This window comes from Cicer arietinum, chromosome 5 (genome assembly GCF_000331145.2).
Source record: "Cicer arietinum cultivar CDC Frontier isolate Library 1 chromosome 5, Cicar.CDCFrontier_v2.0, whole genome shotgun sequence".
Taxonomy (NCBI): Eukaryota; Viridiplantae; Streptophyta; class Magnoliopsida; order Fabales; family Fabaceae; genus Cicer; species Cicer arietinum.
The window spans coordinates 25861745-25872517 of NC_021164.2; the positions used below are offsets into that span (position 1 = coordinate 25861745).

The 10773-nt window shown below is 34.3% G+C and overlaps 1 protein-coding gene across 1 annotated transcript; it reads left to right on the top strand.

Annotated features, from left to right (window-relative positions):
• The first annotated feature begins 5053 nt into the window (after positions 1-5053).
• On the top strand, positions 5054-8414 carry LOC101514915 (uncharacterized). The gene is made up of 4 exons (XM_004499417.1): positions 5054-7428; positions 7511-7819; positions 7893-7983; positions 8061-8414. The coding sequence occupies exons 1-4, from the start codon at positions 5054-5056 to the stop codon at positions 8412-8414; spliced, it is 3129 nt and encodes a 1042-aa protein (XP_004499474.1).
• The last annotated feature ends 2359 nt before the right edge of the window (positions 8415-10773 follow it).

The window sequence follows — 10773 nt, forward strand, 5'->3', positions numbered from 1 at the left end:
AAAAGTCAAAATGCATTAATATTTTAGGTCATTCTGGTCTTTACTAGGGTTAAGAGACTAGGATATAGGTTTTAGGGTTGAGGGTTTAGTATTTAGCGTTTAGGGTTTAGGGTGTAAGGGTCTTGGTCTATATTAGTCCATTTTGGTTCTTAATTAATTTAGGTCGTTTTAATATTTGTTATGTTTTAACATTTGAGTATCAACGTAGTTCAACCTATAAGTGCAAAAATCTTAGTTGATTTAGATTTTAGGACTTTTTGGTTTTTGATATGTTTCTTTTTGTTGGATTTAGTTCTTTTTCATTGTAGTTCATTAAATAAATGGATATATTGTAGTGTTTAGGGTTTAGAGTTTAGGGTTTTGGATTTAGGGTTAAGGGTTTATGGTTTTTGGTTTAGGGCTTAAGATTTAGGATTTAGGGTTTAAGGTTTAGGGTTAAGGGTTTAAGGTTTAGGGTTTAGGATTTAGGGTTTAAGATTTCGGGTTTAGGGTTTAGGGTTTAGGGTTTAGGGAATAGGGTTTAGGGTTTAGGGTTTCGGGTTTAGGTTTAGGGTTAAGAATCTAGGTTTATTCTAATCCATTTTTGTTTAAATCAATGCATTTCATGAAATAAGTGCATAATACTCAATGGATATTGATTTTAAGTCATATTGTTATTTATTAGGTGTATTCTCGTCCACTTTGTTTCTAAAACAATTTAGTTCGTCTAATAAGTGCAAAAGACTAAATGGATTAGAAGTTTAGGTCATTTTGGCTTTTGTTATGGTTTTTATTTTGTATATTTCAGTTGTTAATCAATGTAGTGCAACCTATAAGTCCAAAAGTCTAACTTATTTTAGTAAAGTGCATAAGTCTCACTTATTCTAGTAATGTGCAAAGGTCTCAATGTATTCAATAAACAATGAAGTCTGTCGAATAAATCCATAGGTCTCAATGGATTTAGATTTTGGGTCATTTTGGTTTTTGTCCATTTTAGTTTCTTTTTGTTTATTTTAGTTCTTTTTCATTGTAGTTCGTCCAATTAGTGCAAAAGTCAAAATGCTTTAATATTTTAGGTCATTTTTGTCTTTACTAGGTTAAGAGATTAGGATATAGGTTAAGGTTTTAGGGTTTAGTATTTAGCGTTTAGGGTTTAAGGGTCTTGGTCTATATTAGTTCATTTTGGTTCTTAATTAATGTAGGTCGTTTTATTATTTGTTATGTTTCAACATTTTAATATCAACGTAGTTCAACATATAAGTGCAAAAATCTTAGTTGATTTAGATTTTAGGACTTTTTGGTTTTTGATATGTATCTTTTTGGTGCATTTAGCTCTTTTTAATTTAGTTCATTAAATAAATGGGTATATTGTAGGGTTTCGGGTTTAGTGTTTAGGGTTTAGAGTTTAGGGTTTTGGGTTTAGGGTTTAGGGATTAAGGTTTAGGGGTTAGGGTTTATGGTTTTTGGTTTAGGGTTTAGGGTTAATGATTTAGGGTTTAGGGTTAAGGGTTAAGGGTTAAAGGGTAAAGATTTAGGGTTTATGGATTAGGGTTTAGGGTTTCGGGTTTAGGTTTAGGGTTAAGAGTCTAGGTCTATTCTAGTCCATTTTTGTTTAAATAAATGCATTTCATGAAATAAGCGCATAATTCTCAATGGATATAGATTTTATGTCATATTGTTATTTATTAGGTGTATTCTCGTCCACTTGGTTTCTAAAACAATTTAGTTCGTCTAATAAATGCAAAAGACTAAATGGATTAGCAGTTTAGGTCATTTTGGCTTTTGTTAAGGTTTTTCTTTTGTCCATTTTAGTTCTTAATCAATGTAGTGCAACCTATAAGTCGAAAAGTCTCACTTATTTTAGTAAAGTGCATAAGTCTCACTTATTCTAGTAAAGTGCAAAGGTCTCAATGTATTCAATAAACAATGAAGTCTGTCGAATAAATCCATATGTCTCAATGGATTTAGATTTTAGGTCATTTTGGTTTTTGTCCATTTTAGTTTCTTTTTGTCCATTTTAGTTCTTCTTCATTGTAGTTCGACCAATTAGTGCAAAAGTCAAAATGCATTAATATTTTAGGTCATTTTGTTCTGTACTAGGTTAAGAGACTAGGATATAGGTTTTAGGTTTTAGTATTTAGCGTTTAGGGTGTAAGGGTCTTGGTCTATATTAGTTCATTTTGGTTCTTAATTAATTTAGGTCGTTTTAATATTTGTTATGTTTTAACATTTGAGTATCAACGCAGTTCAACCTATAAGTGCAAAAATCTTAGTTGATTTAGATTTTAGGACTTTTTGGTTTTTGATATGTTTCTTTTTGTTGGATTTAGTTCTTTTTCATTGTAGTTCATTAAATAAATGGATATATTGTAGGGTTTAGGGTTTAGTGTTTAGGGTTTAGAGTTTAGGGTTTTGGATTTAGGGTTTAGGGTTTAGGGATTAAGGTTTAGGGTTTAGGGTTTATGGTTTTTGGTTTAGGGTTTAGGGTTTAAGGTTTAGGGTCTAAGGTTTAGGGTTTAGGGTTTAGGGTTTAGGGTTTAGGGTTTTGGGTTTTGGATTTAGGGTTTAGGGTTTCAGATTTAGGGTTAAGAGTCTAGGTCTATTCTAGTCCATTTTTGTTTAAATCAATGCATTTCATGAAATAAGTGCATAATTCTCAATGGATATTGATTTTAAGTCATATTGTTATTTATTAGGTGTATTCTCGTCCACTTTGTTTCTAAAACAACTTAGTTCGTCTAATAAGTGCAAAAGACTAAATGGATTAGAAGTTTAGGTCATTTTGGCTTTTGTTAATGTTTTTATTTTGTCAATTTTAGTTGTTAATCAATGTAGTGCATTACAAGAAAACATTTGTATACCTACGGAGAATTAGCCACAGATCGTAATCCGTGGGTAAATTAATTGTTATCTACGGAAAAATCGTGTGTATTGTTGTAAAAAATAATATTTTTTTTTGAATTAATTACGACGGTAATGCCGTAGGTAAAATTAAAAAATATGTGGGTAATGAAAAAAAAATACGATCGTAACTTAAATTTTGCCAAAAATTTTCATATTATGTTTACTACAGCTTATCCATAGGTAATGTCTTATTTTTTAAAAAAACAATTCTGTTGAATTTTTTAAAAAAAAGTCCCCAAACTGTTTGACCCAAAAGGTGTTCACTAAATTAGTTTTATCAATGGATGTTAACTCTTCTTCCATAAGGTATCAACTCTTCTTCCATAAGAACATCTTGATCAGACCAACCCCATTTCTTAAAGGTATCAACTTTCTCTTTCCATAAGGTAAACCAATACCCAGAAATTGTATGAGCCCTAAGCCCTTCTTCCCTTCTTCTTGTCCGAACCCGGTGCCCCATTAGGTTAGGGAGCTGGGTTTCTCGTTCGAGCTGCTTCGCTCCTCTGCATCCCAAAGCCCTTCTCGTTCGAGCTACTTCACTCCTCTGCATCCCAAAGCCCTTCTTCCCTTCTTCTTGTTCGAACCCTACTTCGCTCCCTGCTTCCCTGCTTCTTGTCTGCATCACTGCTTCGCTCCGCCGTGATGATCGCTATCTCTTAAGGTAAGTTATCTTCCTTTAATATCTTTTCATTTTCTGAAATCAATTTTTACTGAATTCGTGTCTTACTGAAAAAGTCCCAATTTGTATTGAAAACCCTAACCATAGAGTACAATGGGTGCTTCTTTCTCGAACCAATCTTTGTTACTTGGTTGTTGTTCATGTTCAATTAGGACAGTTAGGTACTGTGTTCATGTTTAAATCTTGCATTTTTATTGTTTATTTACATCTTGATATTAGGTATTGTGTTCAGTTTCATTTTTTATTTACATCTAGTTGTTATGTGAGTTTCATTGTTTATTTACAGCTTGTGTTATGTCAGTTTCTTGATATTAGGTATTGTGTTCAGTTTCTAGCATGTGTTACTTGTTCCATCTGATTAAGCCTAATCCTGCTTGATTCAAGTTGCTGAATATATGCCTGGAAAAATAGAATATAATAGAATGAATGGACATATATATATATATATATATAACATAAGTAAAGATACCTATGAAAAATGCTTGATTCTGATATTTAGGAATATGGCAGATTTTATTACCGGAAAAAGGGAAGCAACTGAGTTTGTATGACTCAATATGAGTGGTTGATCAAGATATATCCAAAAGTAGTATGTGCATTGCACAGTTAAACAAATAAAAGTCTGTATTAATACTAGTGTGATAAAACAAGTTTTTATTGTTATTTTTTGTTACTTGATTCATAGCATGTGTTAGTTCTTGTTCCATCTGATTAAGCCTAATCCTGCTTGATTCAAGTTGCTGAATATATGCCTGGAAAAATAGAATAGAATAGAATAGAATGAATGAACATATATATATATATAACTCATAAGTAAAGATACCTATGAAAAATGCTTGATTCTGGCTGCCTCTCTATGAAAAATGCTTGATTCTGATATTTAGGAATATGGCAGATTTTACAATATTAGCAAGGGAAGCAACTGAATTTGTATCATGTTATGGTTACTTTTACACAGCTGCTAAATGCTGATCCCCATAGATCGATCCACTTATAATATTTTGTTCAATCATAAATCATTGACTGCAAAACTGTTGAGTCATCGATAATTTAAGTTGAAGGCAGCTATACTTGATAGGAGATTTAGTGTAATATTTATGTATAGTTTTTTTTCTTCTATATGTATCTTTTAATCAAATAATAAGAGTAGTTAATTTGCGTCTGCTGCTTTCAGGACTTTCAATTTTGCAGCTGTCAGGACTTTCAATTTTGCGTCTGCTGCTTTCAGCACTGCAAGCAAGCCGGTATGTTTCATTCCCATCATAGTAAATATTCTGATAGTAAATATTGAATGGGCAAAGCATGATTAATGTGTGTGTCAAAAAAGACAAGTGAAAGTTGCAATAATTTGCTATAATGATACATTTGCATTTGCTTCCTTGTTTCAATAAATTGAGTCCTGATTTGATTTGAGTTGATTTTACTATACTATTCTATTTGATGTGAATTATCTATTTGATTTTATTTTACTATACTATTCTATTTTACATTATGTTAGCAGTTCCGTTGCTCCTCAATTCTTTGTTTGTCCTTCAAAGTATGGATGGCTACCACCCAGATCGTAGTTGGGTATATGATAGACTTTATGTTCAACGAGGGGGGTTGAAACCAACATTTACAAAAGGTGTTGAAGAGTTTATAACAAAGGCAATAAGTCGTAATCAGTTTCTAGAAGATGGTGGCATCAGATGTCCTTGTCACTATTGTATGTGTAGCGGTGTATTGTCTGTAAGTGAAGTCAAACTTCACTTGTATAGGTTTGGGTTCCAACCAAATTATTGGTATTGGACTCAGCATGGTGAAGAAGCTCCACATATTGACCCAGAAAATGTTCCAAGTAGTAGTGGATATATTGATAACGACGATCCAACTTATGATGCATTTGGTCCAACTTATGACTTCCAAAATATGGGTGATGAGGGCAACGAGGAAGAGATTAATGAAGAGCCTCCAAATGAGGATGCTCAAGACTTTTATGATTTGTTAACTGCTGCAAACAAACCCTTATATGAGGGGGCTTCTGATTCAAAACTTTCAATATGCGCAAACAAACCCTTATATGAGGGGGCTTCTGATTCAAAACTTTCAATATGCGTGAAACTTTTAGCTTGCAAATCAAATTGGAATGTTCCGCAGAAATGTCTTGATTTCTTTGCAACCATGCTTGTAGATGTGTGTCCTTTTAAGGATTCACTTCCAAAAAAATTTTACCAAGCGAAAAAACTGGTGACAATTCTAGGATTGAAGTCTGAGAAAATTGATTGTTGTGTTAAAGGGTGCATGTTGTACTACAAAGAGAATAGTGCAGATATAGAGTGTAGGTTTTGTCATGAACCCCGATATGTTCCTCGTAAGCCTGGGATAGGTAACCACAAAGACATTCCAGTTAAGAGGATGTTCTATATGCCAATCACTCATAGGTTAAAAAGATTGTATGCATCAACGGAAACTGCTGCCCAAATGAGATGGCATCAACATAATAGATCAAGTTCAGGCATTTTACGTCATCCATCTGATGGGGAAGCTTGGAATCATTTTGATGCAAGGTATCCAGACTTCGCAAATGAACCAAGAAATGTAAGGCTTGGGTTATGTTCTGATGGCTTCACGCCATACATTCAGGCATCTTCACCCCCATATTCTTGTTGGCCTGTTGTTGTGACCCCGTATAATCTCCCGCCCGAAATGTGCATGACTAAACCATTCATGTTTTTGAATTGTCTCATACCTGGACCATCTAACCCAAAAGCAAACATTGATGTGTATTTACAACCATTAATAGACGAGCTTCAACAATTGTGGAGTGAAGGGGCTTTGACTTATGATATTTCCATGAAACAAAACTTTGTAATGAGGGCAACCTTAATGTGGACAATTAACGATTTTCCTGCTTATGGCATGTTATCTGGATGGAGTACCCAAGGTAAGTTGGCATGTCCGGTGTGTATGGATGGAAATAAGGCTTTTACTTTAAAATACGGTGGAAAAAAGTCATGGTTTGATTGTCACCGTCGTTTCTTACCTCATAATCATGCATTTAGAAGAAGTAAAAAAGGGTTCACTAAAAATAGGGTTGTGAAGGATGAACCTCCTCCAATATTGAATGGTGAAGAAGTTTGGGGTTTGGTTCACAATATTCCACGAGTGATAGATAATGCACATACTAAATTGTCTGGATATGGAGTTAGCCATAATTGGACTAAACGAAGCATATTTTGGGATCTTCCATACTGGAAAGATAATTTATTAAGGCATAATTTAGATGTCATGCACATAGAAAAAAACTTCTTTGATAATGTGTTTAACACTGTCATGAATGTTAAGAACAAGACTAAGGACAATGAAAAAGCACGAATGGACTTGGCCATCATTTGCCAACGTAGCGACCTGGAGTTGGTTCCACATAACAATGGAAAAATGAAAAAACCTAAGGCAAATTATTGTCTTACGTCTAGTGAGGCAAAGAAAGTTTGTAAATGGATAAAGGAGCTTAAGATGCCAGATGGGTATGCTTCTAACTTGGCAAGATGTGCAAATGTTAATAGAGGACAAATGAATGGGATGAAAAGCCACGATTGTCATGTATTTATGGAGTGTTTGCTTCCATTTGCATTTAGTTCATTGCCTGACCATGTGTGGAAACCATTAACAGAATTAAGTCAATTCTTTAAGGGCTTGTGCAGCAATACCTTAAGACATGATGAATTGGTCAAATTGGGTGAAAATATTCCATTCATCATATGCAAACTTGAAAGAATCTTTCCACCAGGATTCTTTGATTCAATGGAGCATCTTCCAATTCACCTCCCGTATGAGGCAAAACGTGGTGGTCCAGTTCAATATCGATGGATGTATCCATTTGAAAGGTAATTTATATTCACCTTTAACGGGTTCATTTTTTTTCTAAATATTTCCACTTTTATTAAGTTATTGCTCTCACTTTTCCAGAATGATGGGTGATTTTAAGCGCACAGTGAAAAACAAGGCTAGAGTGGAAGGCTCAATATGTATGTCATACTTACATCGAGAGACAACATATTTTTGTTCCCACTATTTCAAAACAATCTCTTTGTTTAATAGAAGCCAACGTAATGAAGGTGCAAAATTAAATGATGTTGTCACAACAACACTGTCAATTAGCAATCAATTAGGACGTCCTAGTGGGAAGGCCCAAACACATTGGTTGAGTGATGCTGAAAGAAGGTCTGCTCATGTACACATCCTCATCAATTGCAACGAGGTCAAGCCATATATTGAGTAAGTAGTATGTAAGCACACACCCCACATAATTACCAAATACATGTAATAACAATTCTCTCATTATTGACAGCGCCTTTTTGCACTCTAATTCCATTCTTGAAGAAGATCCTATATCTCAAACTCGTATACATGGAGAATTCCCAGAATGGTTTCGTGCGTATGTAAGTGCTTTATTGAAGTTTGTTGCAAATAAATTAGAACTTCTCACCTAACTATTGTGAATATCATGTTTGTATAGGCCATTGACAAGGAAAATGGCGTGACTGACCCTAACTTGTTATCATTAGCTTGGGGTCCTAACTCAATGGTTAAAACTTGGCACAAGTATTACATTAATGGGTACAAATTTCACACAAAAGCTTGGTCTCAGGGTAAGAAAACCATAAATAGTGGAGTTTATGTGAAAGGGGTTACTGGAGGAGGGGAAGATGATTTCTATGGAGTCATCCAACATATCTTCGAGTTGGAGTATTACAAATTGCCTCACAAAGTAGCCTTGTTTTATTGCCAATGGTTTGATCCTAGACGGAACAGAGGAACCAAAGTTCATCCACAATATGATATTGTAGATATCAAGATGAATCGAAAATAAGATCTCTATGATCCCTTCATAATTGCACAAAAAGCTAGACAGGTGTATTATGTACCCTATCCTGAAATGCGAACTGATAAGCGTCACTGGGCTGCAGTTATCAAAACAAAGCCTATGGGTCATGTAGAGGTGGATGGAGCCGATGAGGACATGCCATATCAAGATGAAGATATGGCACATGTTGAACAATTAACTGAAATTGAAGAAATGGTTGGCTTGCATGATGAAACACATAGCGATGAAGAAGTCAATGTAACGTTTGTTCCAAATATTCCAATTGATAATGATAGTGATATGGATGATGAAGATGGGGATGATTTTTCAATTGACATTTGAATTTTTAGTAAGTATAAATAGTAGTTGATTGTTTGTATAAATCTTCATATTCTACCTTTTGATATATTAGTTTTAGATTCAAGTTCTTTAATGTTGTAGAGTTGATAATCTTGAATTGTGTTTACTATTGTGTGTGCTAATTGTTTTTATTTATGTTATTTTTTATAGATGACTCCACAAAAAAAAAAGATTAGACTCAAGCTTCCTTTGAAGAAAAATCGCATGATTTTACCGCATAAGGTAACTCAAGCAGCTCAGCAGGTACAAGCAACAATTGATCAATTTCTACTAGATGCCAATGCCACTACACCAACCTCACAATATGTGCGACATCCCACCCAACAACATATTAAGCCTCCTACCCAACAAGCTGCAGTGCATCAATCTGAACCAATTATAATGATGATGCCCACACCAAGTTTTGTCCCAAAAGACAACATTTCCCCGACTGTTGATCATTCACCATCACAACCATTAACATCAGTTGCTTCACGACATACTTCAATTTATGCTAATCCACCACCTTCAATACCGCTTGTTACTGGTAATAAGACTCAAGGGTCAAGATGTGTAGATTCTAGTTATGGGGTTGCGCCTGATGGGAGAACAATGATATGGCCAGGTGGTCGAGGGTATGTAACTAGTCCTGATTAACTTTTCATTACTACATAAGGATTATGGTTCATTTGAAGTTATTTTTTTAAAAATTGTTTACAGGTGGTTACCGTGTAGGGTGGCTTCCAGGGCCCTCACCTCAGTCATTACATCACAATATGTTGATCTGTATCCTAGCTGGGGAGCAATCCCAGAATTAACTTTGGAACGTTGGTTCGACAAATTTGGTGTAAGATTAAGTTATATATCTTGTTAATGAGTTGAACTATTGTGTGGATGCTAATTGCAACATTATAATTTATTTGTAATGTAATGTTGCAGGAGAAAGTTGCTTGGTTGCCTGAGCACAATTTTCAGATTAAGAATATCTTCAATACAAAAGGATCAATGCGTCTTTCTGATATGTTGATGCAAGCGAGAAAGAAGCGTAAGTGTCCAACTTGGATGAGAGAAACTGTTTGGAATGATCTTGAGAAGATATGGATGGATCCTTCGTTTAAGAAGATAACAAATCGAGCTAAGAAAAATCGTGCTTCTTCTAAAGGAGGAGTTGTCCATAGTGGTGGATCTATATCCATTGCTGAACATACCATTTGATTGGTACACTCTTTATATTAAGGATATACCTACTATTAGCTACTTTTATTGTTTTGTTGTGTTGTTGTTTCAAAATGCATAGAGTTATTTTGCTGAAATATTTTGTTGTTTTCCTTTGTTGCTGAAATGTGACTCACGGTTATGTTGTTTGTAAGACCCATAATTTTAAAGTACACTTTATGTATTTTTGTGTATTTTGGATTTTGGCTCGGAGGCTTTTTGGCCAAAGTTAATATTATTTTGGAGTTTATATGATCAAAAAGATATTTTGATGCTGTTTAGAATTACTCGTCGTTAAATAAATTAAATTAAGTGCGGTGAATCCCTTATGGAGAATTTAATGCGTTACGGGTGAAATGGTAATTTAACAAATATCTAGATATTTTGAGATATTTGTTAAGTTTAATTAATATATATATATTTATATATGTTTGTTTGGAGGGAAAAAGAAAGGAAATTAGAAGGAAGGAAAAGGAAAAGAAAAGAGTATAAAAAGGAGAGAAGGAAAAAGGAAGAAAGGAAAAAAGAAAGGAAAGAAAAAAAGGAAAATTCCATCTTCTTCCTCTGTTACTCGCGCGCTCAAAATTCCTCCCTCCTCCATTTTCATTTTTCTTGGCTTCCTTTCTTCAAGATTAGAAACCCAAGGTTTGTTGAGTGTGAAAGAGAAGATTTCTTAACTTCACTCTTCCTCGTTGATTCGAAAACGAAGAAAAACGGCGTTAGAGATTTTAAAACTGTCAAACGCAAACCTTCCCGTTTCATCTAGATCTAAGCTTCATTTCGCGAAGAGATAGAAGGGAAAGTTGCTCAC

Excerpts from the sequence above, each read along its gene's own strand:
- LOC101514915 (XM_004499417.1), top strand. The coding sequence starts at position 5,054 with ATGTTAGCAGTTCCGTTGCTCCTCAATTCTTTGTTTGTCCTTCAAAGT. Across the intron at positions 7,429-7,510 it reads TGGATGTATCCATTTGAAAG|AATGATGGGTGATTTTAAGC; the intron begins GTAATTTATATT and ends TCACTTTTCCAG. Across the intron at positions 7,820-7,892 it reads GAGGTCAAGCCATATATTGA|CGCCTTTTTGCACTCTAATT; the intron begins GTAAGTAGTATG and ends CATTATTGACAG.